The sequence below is a fragment of the Rhinatrema bivittatum genome, chromosome 3 (assembly GCF_901001135.1).
Source record: "Rhinatrema bivittatum chromosome 3, aRhiBiv1.1, whole genome shotgun sequence".
Lineage (NCBI taxonomy): Eukaryota > Metazoa > Chordata > Amphibia > Gymnophiona > Rhinatrematidae > Rhinatrema > Rhinatrema bivittatum.
This window is the reverse complement of record NC_042617.1, coordinates 296,266,393-296,285,342: the sequence shown is the minus strand read 5'-3', so window position 1 is coordinate 296,285,342 and position 18,950 is coordinate 296,266,393. Positions and strand designations below refer to the sequence as shown.

At 45.1% G+C, this 18,950-nt stretch overlaps 1 protein-coding gene across 8 annotated transcripts in view; it reads right to left on the bottom strand.

Annotated features, from left to right (window-relative positions):
• The window catches only part of SENP1 (SUMO specific peptidase 1), a 458,603-nt gene that overhangs the window by 189,318 nt on the left and 250,335 nt on the right, over positions 1-18,950 (bottom strand). For 2 of the 8 annotated variants that reach the window (XM_029594995.1, XM_029594994.1), the window contains exon 15: positions 18,748-18,844. The exons of the other annotated variants lie outside the window; for them this stretch is intronic. In XM_029594995.1, the coding sequence (XP_029450855.1) occupies positions 18,748-18,844 (97 nt within the window). The remainder of the gene's footprint in view (positions 1-18,747; positions 18,845-18,950) is intronic. 8 annotated transcript variants of the gene reach the window in all.

The window sequence follows — 18,950 nt, the reverse complement described above, 5'->3', positions numbered from 1 at the left end:
CCCAGAGCCCGGTATTGAGTCCATTTTTCTTGCTGCGGGGGATCCTAGGCCCGCGGGAGTTTTGGGATCTGCACTGGAAATGTCAGCTGGGCTGTTGATGTCTGCGTCGGCGGGAGTGAAGTGGCCTAGAGGAACGCTCACTGGGCAGGATGGTGCTTCCTCGAGCTTGGTGTTAGATTCACTCGGAAATTCACCCTTACCTCAGGTAACAACAAAATGAATAGAAGAATTTATTCTAAGTCTGTTGTCATAACTCTTGATTATCTGGGAAGCAATTGCAGGACTTTCCTCCCAGCTTGGCCACTACATAATCTCACAGCAGTTTCTTACTGAATCGTTACAATCTTCAAAGAAAGACTTGAAAAAATTATCTTCTCAAATTTTCAGAACTCTTGTCTCAGATTTCTTCACTTCAACAAGATGTTGGGAATGTCTCTAAAGGCCATATAGCACTTCATTATAAAATTGAATCTTTAGAGAACGTGGTGAGATCTAGGAATATTTGACTAATTAATTTTCCCAAACAAAAAAATGTGTCTCCATCTTAGATGTTAAGAAGATATTTTATGGAGGCACTGAAAATTCCAGAGAATATATTATCACCCTTGGCCAAGGTGTATTATTTATCATCAGCGAAGAAAAATCCTCTTCAGGATGTAGATTTGCAACCTTTTTCGTATGTTTTGAATATAACTGTTTCTTTGGAAAACTCTCGATCCGCTGAGACTATTGTCGCAACTTAATAGCTACTTTTGTGGTGGACAGATCAGACTTGGTGATGAGATATTTTTTCCTCTTTTTGAATTTTTGTATTAATATATTTCTTGATGTTGCAAAAGCCACCCAGCTTAGAAGGAAAAAAGATTTAGCAAAATTGCTTACCTGTAATAGGTGTTATCCCAGGACAGCAGGATGTAGTCCTCACATATGGGTGACGTCACTAGATGAAGCCCTATCACGGAAAACACTGTCAAAATTTCTAGAAACATATGACTGGCACACTGAGCCCACTGAGTTTGCTCAGCCATGCCATGATCCCTCAAGCCACAGGGGTCTCCCTTCAGTCTCATCTGTAGCAATAAGCGTTAGCAAAAAAATAAAATAATAAAACGTTTTGGACCCAACTCCGTGGGGTGGTGGGTGGGTTTCGTGAGGACTACATCCTGCTGTCCTGGGATAACACCTATTACAGGTAAGCAATTTTGCTTTATCCCAGGACAAGCAGGATGATAGTCCTCACATATGGGTGATTAGCAAGCTATAGGCTGTCATATTTGTTATGGCCCAACAGCATACAACTTGTGCAAAAGGCACAACACAACAACTGGTGTACTGTTGGAAAAGACGAGGCAGCCTGAAATCACAGCAGGTTGGATGTGGAAGGAATTAGGATTATACTGGAAATAAGTTCTTTAAGACAGATTGTCCGAAGGCTGAATCTTGTCGTCCTTCCTTGTCCAAGCAGTAATGTGCTGCAAAGGTGTGAAGCGAGCTCCATGTTGCAGCCTTACAAATCTCAGCAATTGGTACTGAACGATAGTGTGCTACTGAGGTTGACATTGCTCTTACTGAGTGCACCTTTACTCAACCCTGGAGAGGAAGGCCTGCTTTTTCATAGCAGAACTCTATACAATCTGCTAGCCAGTTGGAAAAAGTTTGTTGCCCACTGCCATACCTGGTTTGTTTTTGTCAAAAGAAACAAAGAGCTGGGAGGAGGTAATATGCAAGTGCACGTTTACAGTCTAAAGTGTGTAAAACCCTTTCACCTTGGTGAGAGTGAGGTCTTGGGAAGAACGTGGGCAAGACTATGGACCGATTCAAGTGGAAGTCAGTAACCACTTTCGGAAAGAATTTAGGGTGATTACGTAGGATCACTCGGTCATGTAAGAACCTGGTATATGGCAGTGGCGTAGCCAGAATTGATTTTTTGGGTGGGCACAAGGTTAACATGGGTGGGCTGTAGGCATGCAGGTCTGAGACCTACTAGTTGTTTTCTTATTTTTAATAATGCCATATACTGCACCCTAGAATGGCTTTTTAAGTAATTTGCAACAGCCATTATGCATCATGGATGAAACTTTAAAATAATTTACTTCAATAATTTAAGCACTTACCAGCATTAAAAATTCCTGATTAATCTGAATTTATTTTATATTTATTGCAGTTTATAAATGCACAAGTATAGAAAACAATCAGATCCAATCATGTAATAAAACAAAAATGAATGTATTCTTTCATGAACCATCTTTGCAGAAAACCAGAAATCTTCATAAATGCAATACAATATAATTAATTATCAGAACAGGTGCAGCACAGAGCTAGGGCAATTCACAAAACATGAAAAAAAAATTCAAATTCTGGTTTCACCTCAGCAAAAAAAATAACCCTCCACTGCTATTTTATGAAGTAACACAAACTCTTGCAAAGAAAGAGGCATCTAGAATCTTGCCATACAGTCACAGCACTGACTCTCAGGATTCAAATAACAGCAACCTTATGAAAAAGCAGCAATGCAAATACTACACCAGGCCCTAGAACATTAATACATCACCCTCGGGAATAACAGAACAAGCTGGACTACTACCTCAGAGAAACTATATGCTAGAAATACTCATTTCTGTCACAACCAGGCAAAACTGAGACCGACCCTTACCTAATATAGAAATAAGAGACTATAAATTAGAAACAGAAACATGCAGATAAAGCCAAAACAGAAAGCCTGAGAACTAAAATTTCTGAACAGTGGAATACTTAAGAGCAAAATACAAAAATATAAGAAATGCACATTCCTAAAATGACATATTTAAATTGCTACATCTCAATATTTTTTTTTTTTACCTTTGTTGTCTGATCTTTGTATTTTTTTAATCAGTTGGTCCTGGTCTCTTTTTTCCCATTTTTTCTCTTGTCGCTCATTCCTAATTCCTTTTCAGTGTCTTTCTTCTACCTACTACTGTCTTCTTCCCTTCCACACACACACACATACATGCTTTCTCTCACAGACTCCCTCACACACTCAAGCTCTCATTCTCATATGCTCTCCCCTCACCCCCAAGCTCACATTCTCTGCAGACACACATACAAGCTCTCACTTTCTCACCCCTCCCCACGCTTGTATTCTTATGCACACACAGACGCACATCCAGGCAGCCATTCTCACCCACACATACACACTTTCGAGCTCCCATTCTCACCCATACATACACACATTCAAGCTCCCATTCTCACCCACACATACACACACATTTAAGCTCCCATTCTCACCCACACATACACACACATTTAAGCTCCCATTCTCACCCACACATACACACATTCAAGCACCCATTCTTACCCACATATTCAAGCTTCCATTCTCACCCCCACACACAAACCCAGACTACCATTCTCGCCCACACATACATACATCCAAGCTCCCATTCCTACCCACACATACATACATACATTCAAGCTCCCATTCTCACCCACACACAAACCCAGGCTCCCATTCTCACCCATATATACACACATTCAAGCTTCCATTCTCACCCACACACATTCAAAATTCCATTCTCACTCCCATACACACCCAGGCTCCGATTTTCACCCACACACACACCAAGGCTCCCATTCTCATCCACACATACACATTCAAGCCTATGCACAGCTTAAGAACATAAGAACATAAGAAAATGCCATACTGGGTCAGACCAAGGGTCCATCAAGCCCAGCATCCTGTTTCCAACAGTGGCCAATCCAGGCCATAAGAACCTGGCAAGTACCCAAAAACTAAGTCTATTCCATGTAACCATTGCTAATGGCAGTGGCTATTCTCTAAGTGAACTTAATAGCAGGTAATGGACTTCTCCTCCAAGAACTTATCCAATCCTTTTTTAAACACAGCTATACTAACTGCACGAACCACATTCTCTGGCAACAAATTCCAGAGTTTAATTGTGCGTTGAGTAAAAAAGAACTTTCTCCGATTAGTTTTTAAATGTGCCCCATGCTAACTTCATGGAGTGTCCCCTAGTCCTTCTACTATCCGAAAGAGTAAATAACCGATTCACATCTACCCGTTCTAGACCTCTCATGATTTTAAACACCTCTATCATATCCCCCTCAGTCGTCTCTTCTCCAAGCTGAAAAGTCCTAACCTCTTTAGTCTTTCCTCATAGGGGAGTTGTTTCCATTCCCCTTATCATTTTGGTAGCCCTTCTCTGTACCTTCTCCATCGCAATTATATCTTTTTTGAGATGCGGCGACCAGAATTGTACACAGTATTCAAGGTGCGGTCTCACCATGGAGCGATACAGAGGCATTATGACATTTTCCGTTTTATTCATCATTCCTTTTCTAATAATTCCCAACATTCTGTTTGCTTTTTTGACTGCCGCAGCACACTGAACCGACGATTTCAATGTGTCATCCACTATGACACCTAGATCTCTTTCTTGGGTTGTAGCACCTAATATGGAACCCAACATCGTGTAATTATAGCATGGGTTATTTTTCCCTATATGCATCACCTTGCACTTGTCCACATTAATTTCATCTGCCATTTGGATGCCCAATTTTCCAGTCTCACAAGGTCTTCCTGCAATTTATCACAATCTGCTTGTGATTTAACTACTCTGCACAATTTTGTGTCATCTGCAAATTTGATTATCTCACTCGTCGTATTTCTTTCCAGATCATTTATAAATATATTGAACAGTAAGGGTCCCAATACAGATCCCTGAGGCACTCCACTGTCCACTCCCTTCCACTGAGAAAATTGCCCATTTAATCCTACTCTCTGTTTCCTGTCTTTTAGCCAGTTTGCAATCCACGAAAGGACATCGCCACCTATCCCATGACTTTTTACTTTTCCTAGAAGCCTCTCATGAGGAACTTTGTCAAACGCCTTCTGAAAATCCAAGTATACTATATCTACCGGTTCACCTTTATCCACATGTTTATTAACTCCTTCAAAAAGTGAAGCAGATTTGTGAGGCAAGACTTGCCCTGGGTAAAGCCATGCTGACTTTGTTCCATTAAACCATGTCTTTCTATATGTTCTGTGATTTTGATGTTTAGAACACTTTCCACTATTTTTCCTGGCACTGAAGACAGGCTAACCGGTCTGTAGTTTCCCGGATCGCCCCTGGAGCCCTTTTAAATATTGGGGTTACATTTGCTATCCTCCAGTCTTCAGGTACAATGGATGATTTTAATGATAAGTTACAAATTTTTACTAATAGGTCTGAAATTTCATTTTTTAGTTCCTTCAGAACTCTGGGGTGTATACCATCCGGTCCAGGTGATTTACTACTCTTCAGTTTGTCAATCAGGCCTACCACATCTTCTAGGTTCACCGTGATTTGATTCAGTCCATCTGAATCATTACCCATGAAAACCTTCTCCATTACGGGTACCTCCCCAACATCCTCTTCAGTAAACACCGAAGCAATGAAATCATTTAATCTTTCCGCGATGGCCTTATCTTCTCTAAGTGCCCCTTTAACCCCTCGATCATCTAACGGTCCAACTGACTCCCTCACAGGCTTTCTGCTTCGGTTATATTTAAAAAGTTTTTACTGTGAGTTTTTGCCCTCTACAGCCAACTTCTTTTCAAATTCTCTCTTAGCCTGTCTTATCAATGTCTTACATTTAACTTGCCAATGTTTATGCTTTATCCTATTTTCTTCTGTTGGATCCTTCTTCCAATTTTTGAATGAAGATCTTTTGGCTAAAATAGCTTCTTTCACCTCCCCTTTTAACCATGCCGGTAATCGTTTTGCCTTCTTTCCACCTTTCTTAATGTGTGGAATACATCTGGACTGTGCTTCTAGAATGGTATTTTTAACAATGACCCACGCCTCTTGGACATTTTTTACTTTGTAGCTGCTCCTTTCAGTTTTTTCTAACAATTTTTTCTCATTTTATCAAAGTTTCCCTTTTGAAAGTTTTAGCACGAGAGCCTTGGATTTGCACACTGTTCCTTTTCCAGTCATTAAATCAAATTTGATCATATTATGATCACTATTGCCAAGTGGCCCCACCACCGTTACCTCTCTCACCAAGTCCTGTGCTCCACTGAGAATTAGATCTAAAATTGCTCCCTCTCTCGTCGGTTCCTGAACCAATTGCTCCATAAAGCTATCATTTATTCCATCCAGGAACGTTATCTCTCTAGCGTGACCCGATGATACATTTACCCAGTCTATATTGGGGTAATTGAAGTCTCCCATTATTACTGCACTACCGACTGATCTTCCTTTTGGGGGGGGGGGGGGAAGAGCAGAAGTGCCGCGCACAGCTTCCACTTCCGCTTCCTCCCCCCCCCCCCCAAGCAGGAAGATTAGTCGGCCGTAGGCCCCAAGATAGCAGGAAGCGGGTGGCAGCAGGAGAGGCCAGCTGATCTTCCTGCTCTGGGGGAAGGAAGCGGAAGCTGTGCGCGGCGCTTCCACTCTCCTCCCCCCCCCCCCAAACAAGAAGATCAGTCGGCCACACGGCTGCGGGACCTTTGCCCCATGTGTGCCGTGCAAATGCACGGAATGGTGCACCAGGCCTGGGTCCTTTTCTTCGGTGTCACGGCGATGGGATACCGCGACAGCGTTGCAGTTTCGGTGCCAGTTGGGTGGGCCTGGGCCCAAGTTGGGTGGGCAGCTGCCCACCCAGGCCCACCCGTGGCTACGCCATTGGTATAGGGTGAGTATGTGACAAGTGCTAGTAATTCACTGACCCTTCCTAGCCAATATAATAGCTACTAGGAAGAGAACTTTCCATGTAAGATATTTAACATCGCAGGAATCAATGGGCTCAAAGGGAGAACGCATTTTGTTAGGACTACATTAAGGTCCCATTCTGTGACTGGTGGCCACAATGGGGGTTTAAGCTGAAGTAAACCTCTCATAAACCTACTGACAAGAGGTTGTGCTGAAATCGGGGCATCACCTACTCTTTGTGGTAAGCTGAAATAGCACTCAGATGTACCCTTACCGGGGTAGTCTGGAGACCAGAGTCTGAAAGTGCCAGAGAAAGTCTAATAAATATGATGCGGGGCAGGAAAAGGGGTCAGTACTTTTCTGCGTGCACCACGTGGTGAATCTTTTCCACTTACAACGATAGGATTTTCGTGTGGAAGGTTTTCGTGAAGCTACAAGCATGAGAGACATTGGTTGAAAGATTGAGTGGTTGAAGGATTAAGCTTTCAACATCCAGGCTGTGAGGGATAGGGTTTGAAGGTTGGGATGGCGCAACCTGCCCTGATCCTGAGTTATGAGTGTGGATGCTGTGCCCAGGCGAATTGGTTCCCTGATCGCGAGGTCGAGAAGTATGGGAAACCATACTTGTCGAGGCCAATATGGAGCTATGAGTATCATTGATCCCGTTTCCTGTTGTAGCTTCACTAGAGTTTTGGTTATTAGCGATATTGGGGGATATGCGTATAGAAGGCCTGAGTTCCAGGGGCGAGCAAGGCGTCCCTGGCTAACTTGTGTTTCTGTTTGTGCAGAGAGCAGAAAATGTTCACTTTGTGATTCAGTTCGGATGAAAAGGTCTATTGTTGACTGAACCCAGGGTTGGAATATTCTGGTCATTACCACAGGATCCAGGGACCACTCATGGGCATGGAACTGACGACTGAGGTGATCTGCAACTACGTTGTGTATGCCTGCTAGATAAGTAGCGCGGAGAAGCATAGAATGTTTCAGGTCCCAGTCCCAAATCTGCATGGCCTCTTGGCAGAGGAGATAAGAGCCCGTGCCTCCCTGTTTAAGTACAACATGGCTACTGTGTTGTCTGTCTGTACGAGTACAGTCTTGTGTGAAAGGTAGTCCTTGAATGCATGTAGAGCTTAACGTATAGCTCGTAGCTCCAGGAAATTGATTTGAAATGTTACTTCAAGTTTTGTCCAAGTACCTTGAGTCTGAAGATCTTCTATGTGTGCTCCCCAACCCAAGGTGGATGCATCTGTAGTTAAGGCTATCTGTGGAACTGGTTGCTGAAAGGGTAGGCCCTTGAGCAAGTTGTTCGTGTTCATCCACCAGATGAATGTAACTGGTGGGTTATTTGAATTGGAGAAGACAGTGGTTGAATGGCTTGGAGCCACTGTGATTTCAAAGTCCATTGTGTTAATCTCATGGCTAATCTTGCCATAGGGGCGACGTGGACCGTGGAAGCCATGTGGCCCAGCAGTGTTAGGAATTGATGGGCTGAAGTAGTTTTCTTTGCGCGCAGAGATTTTGCAAATCTGAAGAGTGTGTCTGCGTGGTCTTTTGGTAGGAAGGCTTTTGACATGGTGGAGTTCAATTCTGCTCCGATGAACAGTAGAAGTCACGATGGTATGAGATGGGATTTTTGGTAGTTGATTAAAAATCCCAAGGAGTGAAGTAGATTGATTGTGAGCTTGAGAGAATGGAAAGCTCCTTGTCTTGATTGGCTCTTGATGAGCCAGTCATCTAGATAAGGAAATACGTGTATGCTTTCCTTGTGTAAATGTGCCGCTGCCACTGCTAGGCACTTTGTAAACACTCGGGGTGCCGATGCAAGTCCGAATGGCAGAACCCGGTATTGGAAATGTTGATGACCCACTAGAAACGCAGGTACTTGCGATGAGGTGGGAATATGGTATATGAGTGTAAGCGAAGATCCAGAGAACAGAGCCCAATCTCCTGCTTGAAGAAGGGGAAGCATGGTGCCTAAGGACACCATCCTGAATTTTTCTTTTCATAGAAATTTGTTGAAGTTCTGGAGGTCTAAGATGGGACGTAGGCCTCCTGTTTTCTTTGGAATGAGGAAATAGTGGGAGTAGAATCATCTGACCTGCTGAGGTCGGGAAACTGGTTCTACAGCCCTGGGTCTCAGGAGGGTGGATAATTCTGTTTGTAGAAGAGTGGAATGTTCCTTTTGTACCCAAAGAAACCTTGGTGGAGAGAGTTTGGGCACTGTGAGAAAATCTAGGTGGTAACCTTCTGTTACAATGGATAGCACCCATTGATCTGTTGTTATGTTTGACCAATTGGGTAGAAGGAAGGAGATTCGGCCTCCAACTGGTATATCCGGGAACGGGTTCCTGGATTGGCTGCTGTTCTCTGGCAGACTTTCAAAACCCTGATGCTGGGCATGTCTGAGGGGGAGGCTGAGGCATAGATGACTGATTGCCTGGATTCAGCTCTCTGGGAGGGCCTTGTTGTCCTACCATGAGGTGCTGGAGGATAATACCTTCGTGGTCTGTAATAAGGCTTCCTGGTGTCTTTGCTGACTGAACGCCTTGCAGAAGATGAAGTCTCTTCTGGAACAGCGGAGAGTTGGCACAGTGTCTCATTATGTTCCTTCAGCTGCGCAACAGCATCTTGTACCTTCTCTCCAAAAAGATCGTCTCCAGTATATGACAGGTCTGCCAATTTTTCCAGAACCTCAGGCCTGAGGACAGAAGCCTTCAGGCAAGCCCATCTGCGGGCGCTAATTCCTGTTGCTGCCATCCTGGAAGATGTTTCAAAGCAGTCATAGGCTGCACGCACTTCGTGTTTACCTGCTTCTAGGTCCTTGTGAATGAGATTATTAAAGGCATCTTGATGTTGCTGAGGCAGAGATTCAGACAACTCCTGCATCTGTTTCCATAAATTGCATTAGTATCGTGTCATATACAATTGATATGATGCAATTCTGGAGATAAGCATGGAACCTTGGAACATCTTTCACCCTAGAGTATCCAGGAATTTTTGCTCCTTGCCAGGAGGCGTGGGCAAATGTGGGTGGATTCTTTTTTATCTCTTTTGGGCAGACTCCACCACTACAGACTAGTGCGGGAGTTGAGGCTTTTGAAAACCTGGTATATGCTGAACCAGGTAGGTGGCTTCAGTCCATTTGTTCACTGGTGGAATTTAACAAAGACGCTCCCACAATCTATGCTGGAGATCAACGAGGACTTCATGCACAGGAATGGCAAGTACCTCCTTAGGGGGATCTACAAATTGTAGAACTTCCAGAGTTTTTTGTCTGGTGTCTACCTCAGTTACCACAGCAGGGGGGGAATGAATAAAGGTGGATCTATATTCAGGCAACAATCAACAAGGACTGAATTACATAGTCTGGATAAACAAATAAGCATGGGTGTTGCTTGCTTATTGCAGTGGTTAATACCCCTAACTAATTAAGCTATTTCACTTAGATGCAGTTCCAACACTGCTCTCTACATTAATGGCGGGGATGGAAGGGAAATAAAATAAAAAAGGTTACTAAGAGCCAAGAGAAACATAAGTATGTGAGAGGAAAAAAAAGTGCAAAAGCTTGCTGGGCAGACTGGATGGGCCGTTTGGTCTTCTTCTGCCGTCATTTCTATGTTTCTATAATTGTATCTGACATCTTCACGAAATTGGAAAAGGAGAGGTCCTCAGGTGGTGACTTCCTCCTTTCTTCTGATGGATATGGCTCTGATAACATCTTCTGAGGAAGAATTTGTGTCCATATCGTCCCATTAATCTGATAAAGGACGCCATGGAGGAGTGGAGTGAGGGATGAAAAATGGCATCGAAGGTATCGATGGTTTTGTTGGTGGCATCGATGGAGGTTGATGTGGAGTCGATGGTACCGATGGAGTAATTGGGCGCCTCAGGTGAGAAAGTCTGGATAGTCCTAGTACTGGCTCAGGCATCGGTGAAGTATCTGAGGCATCGTCATCCCTGGGATCAGGGATGGGTATCGTGACTTCAGCCTCGATGGTAGTGGTTGCATCGGCAGGGCACCAATTAGGGCATCGAGATTAGCGAGTAGCGGTGTAAACAACGATAGGTCTGGCGTCGGCATCGGTGCAGGCTTCGGCATCGATGGCTGAAGATCTCGCAGAGCTTCCCTTACTGCCTGGCGGATGAAATCATCCAGTTCCTCCCATATAACTGGTGAGGTCAAAGCAGCTATAGGGGGTGGCAGAGAAGGCGGAATCGGCTCTTCCACAGGTCCCTGTGGTGGTGCGGTACCCGGCACAGATATCGATGGGGATCGCCTTGGACTAAGAGGCCTCGAGGGTGTCGATGGGTCCTCTATTCTTGTCCTCTTTGGTGGCGGCTCAATGGCCATCATAGACGCTCCGGGAATCAAGCCGACATCGGGGGTAGAAGTCCGTCGATGCCGATGCTTTTCGCAATGTTCGGTTGCCTTTCTTCTCGAGCACAGAGGTCGATTTTATCAATGACCAAGATGGTGTCGGAGACGGACAGTCACTACTTCCATCAGGACGCCGCTTGGTTTTAATTACTAACTTTTTAGCCACTCCTGCCGGTGATGACTGTGTCTGTGTCAACGTCAATGGAAGTAGCTGAAGATGAAAGAGATGCTTCATCTTTTCCAAACGGGCCCGTCTGCCTTTGGGCCGTCATCTCGGCACATTGTGGATATGTTGTGACACTATGTCCCTCGCCCAAACATAGGACACACTCGGTATGAGGGTCAGTGATGGACATCATGTGAGGGCAATTTGGGCATTTTTTAAACCCCGTTGTCATTTTGAAGGCCAGACAGCTGTCGATGGCTTTCTGACAAGAAAAAATTTGGATCGTATCGACCAGAGAAAAGATATTTACTTACCGATTGGTGGAAATGGGAGACCCCTATGAAGGGGATTGAATTTGAGATTTTTTAAACTTTTTCCGTGAGGAAAAATATTGTGTGAGGTATCACACAGGGCTCCTTCACCGCGAGGCTAACTGTAACGTGGAAAAAAGAAGACTGAAGAGAGACCACTGTGGCTCAAGGGATCATGGCATGCTGAGCATGCTCGGTGGACTCAATGTGCCAGCCAAAAGTTTCTAGAAACTTTGACAGAAGGTTTTCTGTGATAGGGCTCCGTCCAATTACATCACCCATATGTGAGGACTATCATCCTGCTTGTCCTGGGATAACTTGTACTTGTACTTGGACCGGTGCTTTTCAATATATATATCAATGATCTGGAAAGGAATACGATGAGTGACGTTATCAAATTTGCAGATGATACAAAATTATTCAGAGTAGTTAAATCACAAGCAGACTGTGATACATTACAGGAGGACCTTGCAAGACTGGAAGATTGGGCATCCAAATGGCAGATGAAATTTAATGTGGACAAGTGCAAGGTGTTGCATATAGGGAAAAATAACCCTAGCTGTAGTTACACGATGTTAGGTTCCATATTAGGAGCTACCACCCAAGAAAGAGATCTAGGCGTCATAGTAGATAATACATTGAAATCGTCAGCTCAGTGTGCTGCAGCAGTCAAAAAAGCAAATAAAATGTTAGGAATTATTAGGAAGGGAATGGTTAATAAAACGGAAAAATGTCATATGCCTCTATATCGCTCCATGGTGAGACCACACCTTGAATACTGTGTACAATTCTGGTCGCCTTATCTCAAAAAAGATATAGTTGCAATGGAGAAAGTACAGAGAAGGGCAACCAAAATGATAAAGGGGATGGAACAGCTCCCCTATGAGGAAAGGCTGAAGAGGTTAGGGCTGTTCAGCTTGGAGAAGAGACGGCTGAGGGGGGGATATCATAGAGGTCTTTAAGATCATGAGAGGTCTTGAACGAGTAGATGTGACTCGGTTATTTACACTTTCGAATAATAGAAGGACTAGGGGCATTCCATGAAGTTAGCAAGTAGCACATTTAAGACTAATCGGAGAAAATTCTTTTTCACTCAACGCACAATAAATCTCTGGAATTTGTTGCCAGAGGATGTGGTTAGTGCAGTTAGTGTAGCTGGGTTCAAAAAAGGTTTGGATAAGTTCTTGGAAGAGAAGTCCATTAACTGCTATTAATCAAGTTTACTTAGGGAATAGTCACTGCTATTAATTGCATCAGTAGCATGGGATCTTCTAGGTTTTTGGGTAATTGCCAGGTTCTTGTGGCCTGGTTTGGCCTCTGTTGGAAACAGGATGCTGGGCTTGATGGACCCTTGGTCTGACCCAGCATGGGCAATTTCTTATGTTCGTATGTTCTTATCTTATGTTGCGTCCAGGGGTATTACAACTTGGGGCACTGTTTTGGTTAAATTTCCCCTGCAAATGTGCGATCAAGTTCCAAGGGGTCAAATATATTTTTTTATGATCCCACACAATTGACCAATTTCATAGCTCAGAGGCAATTTTCCACCTCGTCACTGACTGCTTCTTCTACTATGTTATCTGTCCCTCACACTGATGGCAAATAAGTATTTAGTTGAGCTTAGATACCAGCCTTGACTCTCTTTTTTTTTTTTTTTTTAATTGTTTCCTCACATTGTTTTCTACTATCTCCCCCAAGAAATGTGGGCTAACATAGAAAAAAAAATGTTCTCTGTTTAATTGAACTTTCCTTGATATTGTTTTTTTCTTTGTTTCTGTATGCATTCCGTACACATTTTACAAAGGGCCTGGCCATGCGTGTAACCCCTGTTTCGCACCAAGTGCCGTGCCCAAAGAAAGGGGTGGGCCGGAAAGTTCCATTTAATGCTGTCACAGGAAAGCACGCGCTTGTAGCCAGCCAGCACACTGAGATTGCTTCTTCTCCAGAGGAGCAATAAGTACGAAAATAAAAAATTTGGGGATAGTTAGGGTAGGTTTAGGGGGTAGGGAGGATAGGGGAAGAGGGAGGAAGGATAGGGTTAGGGAAGTTCCATCCAGTCTGCTTCTTAATTGGAGTTGACTGGGGACCGGCTGATCGCGTCGCCATGCGTAAGTTATAAAATCTCCTCCCCATGCGCATGTGTCGTGGGCCGCCCGCACATGTGTGAATGAATTTTAAAATCCAGTGCGCATTGCGCGCGGTCATCGTATTTTATAACATGCGCACACCGGTGCGCACATATTGTAAGTGCAGTGCGTCCATGTGCGTGCGCCCGGGTCTTAAAATCAACCCCTTAGAGCAGGGGTGGGCAATTCCGGTCCTCAAGGGCTGCAAACCAGTCGGGTTTTCAGGATATCCTTAATGAATATGCATGAGAGAGACCTGCATACACACTGCCTCAGTTGTATGCAAATCTATTTCATGCATATTCATTAGGGGTATCCTGAAAACCCGACTGGTTTGCAGCCCTCGAGGACCGGACTTGCCCACCCCTGCCTTAGAGAATAGCCTCCACTTTTACTGGCATTAGTAGTATGGGATCTACTTAGTGTTTTGGGTACTTGCCAAGTACTTGTAGCCTGGATTGGCCACTGTTGGAAACAGGATGCTGGGCTTGATGGATCCTTGGTCTGATCCAGTATGGCAATGTCTTATGTTCTTAATAATTTCTTGGAATTATTGTAAAGTGCAATAAATAAATATATATTAAAAAAAAAACAAAAACAAAAAAAACAAACTTGCAAGGAACAGAGCCCCAAGGGTTTCCCCACAAAAGTGATTTCTAATATGGAAGGGGTCAAAAGACATATTCCTCTTCTGAGGAAGGAGAAGACTCCCAACACTACCCTCCTGGTATCCATTCAACCAGAGATGCAGTCTAAGGTCAGTCCTGTGGCTGCGGCTCACAATCTGTTGTGCTCACCACGAGGGAACTGGAAGCAATGTGCCCTCCACTGTAACAGCATGCCGACTAGTACTCATACAGTGGTATTTCATCCTATGGATGGCAGCATACCTACGAACCCACTCGTCGTGTTTGTGCGTAGAATCCCATGGCTCGGCTAGGACTGAGTACCACCTGTTAGAGTCTGTGGCAACGTACTGCCAAAAAGCAATCACAGAATGTGTGATGGTGCCTTCTTCACCAGTTACAGAACAGATAAGGAGGCCGATACCTTGACATGATGATGGCAGAACCTTGACATGGCTATGTACTGCACAAACAAGGAGAATGCTGCCTGCCAGTGCTTGAGGCGTTTGGAGCAGATGCCCTGCCATACCTGACCATGCGTGCTGCACTCCATGGTCATACTAGCTCCCAATGGAGTGGATAGGAATAATGTGATGACTGTTCCCCAGTAACACTAGGGCTCTGATTATGGCATGGTGGTGGGTGGTGTTCTATGACGCTGCCCCCATGGTACCCCCAGCACCTGATAATGCTCCAAGAGACTGGACACAGCCCATGAAATTGCATTAGCAATGAGTCACCGTCGTTTCCCTTAGGGAATGGCAGTAGCAAAGTCCATGGCAACCGATGATGCTCCTGGTGCTCTGTGGTCATGTCTTTTGGCATCTGACTGCATTCACTGGTGCCCACCTCGGTGATGACACCCGTAGGGCCCATAGTGTGCTCGCGCTCACCGACAATGAATCATAACAAGGGCACCAAATGATGCTGCACCCAGGGCTTCGACAGTGCTTGACCATGTCTTGATCAGTTCAATGGTATATAGTGCCATCCCCGGTGCCACAAGTGTCTGCGGACATCGATTTCCCGGCGGCACGGATAGAGACTCTGGTGCCCGAAAGTAATCGAGGTACCAGCAGTACAGAGGATGCCAGTGGTGCCTGCAGGCAGAGGCTCTGCAGCCCCAACATGCCTCATCGGTGCCCAAAGAAACAGAGGACTGCTGGCGCCATTGATAATTCCCCTTGGCTCATCGATACTTCCGAAGGAATTGACACCGCAAGCTTGATGGTGCCCCACGTTAGCGGCTATAGCCAATGATAGTCTTGCTAGCGCTCATTAGCCCTGATAGTGCACGAAGCCAGGTGGGACCTCCGAAGCCCCCCAATCCCAGCGGTTCAGGGCCCCCAAGATCATCAACATCCATGTGCCTGATAGCTGTAGGCCAGTTATGGGTCAGCCTGATGCCCTTCAGTGCCCCATTTAGACACCGCAAAGGGGCCTCGAGAGCACCGTAATACTGCGCCTGGATGCCTGGCAGTCCAGGGTGTCTTGAGTAGATTGTGATCCTGGTGCTCGATAGCACCAAGTCCGACCAAGGCTGAAACTCCTGTCACCCGAGGGCTTCAGTAGCGCTCGAGGGCTCTCAGACCCCAGCAGTCGATGGTCTCGAGGGCGACTAGGGCGCCCTGTGCCTCATTGATGGTGCTCGACATCGTCGAGAGTGACAATGAATGGCATCGCTGGTTAACACGCCTGTTGGCCTCTATGGCGGCCCTGCACCTCGATGGCCTCGAGGCAGCTCTGCACCACGATGGCCTCAAGGGCAGCCACGGCGTTGAGGCCATACTCCTCGATGCATTGAGGGTGGCCACAGCATCAAGGCCATGCACAATGGCCCAAGCATGCACCTCGATGGGACTGAGGGCGTAGATGGCAGCTCCGATGGCATTAAGGGGGACCATGGCGCTTGACGACTCCGGTGCATCGATCCACAGATGCCTACAGCACAGAAGGCCCTTTTGAGATCGAGGGTGGTCAGGCACCTCGATGGCAGAGGGTGCCCCAGCATCTCGACGGCATCAAGGATGATCATGGGCGCTCAGTGGCAGTCCTGGTCCCCGATGCGATCCTGACATTGACCTGTCAAGATCATCGGTCCGCTGGTCACAGATGTGCGCAGGCAGCTGTTACTGGGCATGGCACCGAAGGTGCAGCAGCAAGCTGCTTGCCCAGACTCCTACTCACCTTCTCTCATAAAGAGACTGCCCTGCCATCACAGACAAGCCATGGGGAAGCCTAGGTCATCCAGGGCTCCTGTCCATGGAGACTAGTTCCTTTGAATGTGGGGAGGAAGAACACTCCCCCCCACAGGAATGGTGTGGTCCTCGATCTCTTCACTGTTTGAACCTCCATCGATGCTGATCGATTGGTGAAACGACATGGAACTCTTGCCTGGGTAGAACTCAAGTGAGTTCCCAAACTCAGTGGCCTACATGGATCACACACAGACTGTATTCTGTCAGTCTTGCCAGCACCTGACAAAGGTACAAAAAAACAGGACAGAGCAAAGAGAGGATACATCAAACTGCAGGAGCAGTATTTATTTAATAAGGGTATTAGACTTTGCCAGGCTGCACAGCAATTAAGGCTCGCCATGCGGCTGGCAGACAGTGGAAAGAAGAGGAAACGGAAAATAAAACTACCATAAGGTAAGGGAAAGAAAAAAGTTGCAGCTCTTAAAAAAAAAAATAATAATAATAATAATTTACAAAAACCGTGAGGAGGAGCAAAGCTGAATACTGTGACACACATAGCTTCTTTGACCACACAGCTCCGCTGAAAAAAGAGAGACTGAGGGATTCTGCCCAGGGGTAGGGGTGATAACTACAGCTGCATATATTCAGTAGGGCATGTTTGAAAGTTCTAGAATCTTTGACATCAATGTTCCAGACTGGAGCTCCCTCCGATGATGACACCCATGTGTGAGGACTACTATCCTGCTTGTCCTCAGAGAAAGCAGTTATTCATCCTACCCACAGCTGCTTCTTGACTGGCAGAGCCAGCAGAAGCACTAGGTGAGCTAGGCCTGGGCCTAGGACGCCGACCATTAGGGGACGTCACCGCTGCTCGCAAGCCAATGAGGCAGGGTGAGATGGCCGCTTCAGGTGGCAGAATTCTGAAGCGGCAAAAGTGCCCCTTCAAATTCTGCCCAGCCCCCGTCTCACCCTTCCTTCCCTCCCCACATCCCCAAGACTCACGAAAAGCCCTGGAGATCTAGTGGGGAGGGGGCGCCTGGGAGCGATCTGCTGCTCCCGGGCCGTTGGCTGCCACCAACCAAAATGGTGCCAGTGGCTTTTAGCCCTTACCATGTGACAGGGGCTACTGGTGCCATTGACTGGCCCGTGTCACATGGTAGGAGCAATGGATGACCGGCACCATTTTTAAAAATGGTGCTGGTGATAGGAACAACTTAGTGAGAGGGAGATGGAGAGCTAAGAGGAAAAATGAAGAAAGTTGGGGAAGTGGTGTAGGGATAGGGAGAAGGAATAAAGATCAATTTACTGCTGATGTTTTGTGGGTTTCAGCTGGTTATGTATTTTGTTGAAAAACAATAGCTTTCCAATGACAAAAATCACTCTGTCACAGAGGCTTGAGTCAAAAATTTCTAATGTACCATTCAAAGTTGTGCAGTGTGTGTCATTTAATCAGTCCCCAGGTCATTTTTAAAGGGATTTCTGCGGGTAAAATAGTGCTTTATTCTGAGAAATGGCCCTTTAGAAAATTCCATGACTGATATGCATGTACATTTACATGCGTAGGGGAGAAGCATGCTAGGAGGTGGAGTCTGCGCAGGGCTAAAGGTTTGGATTTATGCACATACTTTTTTATTTAAAAAAATATGCATGTAAATTCTCCCAATAAAACTATGTGAACCAAATAGCAGGTATAATTGTGTATACATAGTTTTGCCAAGATATTTTTCAAAGCAGATTTAGGCACATAAGTCCAATTTGTAGATTGGTGTAATTTATGCACATATTTGCTGGCCAACTTGTGTATGATGTTACAAAACTACCCCCTAAGTACAATAATGACTGTAATATATGCAATTTATAAAGTATTTTCTTCCATATTTTACCTATAGGGAAACACTTTCAAGAACAAAACCCTGGTCATTATTATACTTCACTGAAAAATACCTTATGAAATTTTACCGATTTCTCAAAATCACAACTATGTAAAAATAAATTGCTTTAAGTCACAAAAAATATCCCAGAATAGCAGCACCCCCATGCCACTCAAGTAGCCATTAAATCTAATAATCATCTTTGCATTCAAGTCCCAGATTGTGCCTCACCCTGAATCTTGCAACTAGCAGTTTAACAGAAAGGTAATCCTGAAACTTGCATCTAGCAGTTTAAATGAAAATGAGGACGGGACAAAGTAAAGCGTGTGTGGAGGAATCCTTTTTTTGTGGAAATAAACCTAATGAAATATTTCTTTCCTACCTGGACAGAGTGTTCCTCCACACACCAGTACCATCAAGCCAAAGTAATATGAAGAGTGCAGAAAAAGGATGAAGGGCTTTTTATTTTTATTTTGGTTCTGCAACAAAAGCACAGCAAAACCAAAGATAAGGTGCTAGAACAAAGACTGTCTTAACATCACATTCTGTATTTTGACTTGATACGTTTCAAAACCAGCACATTCT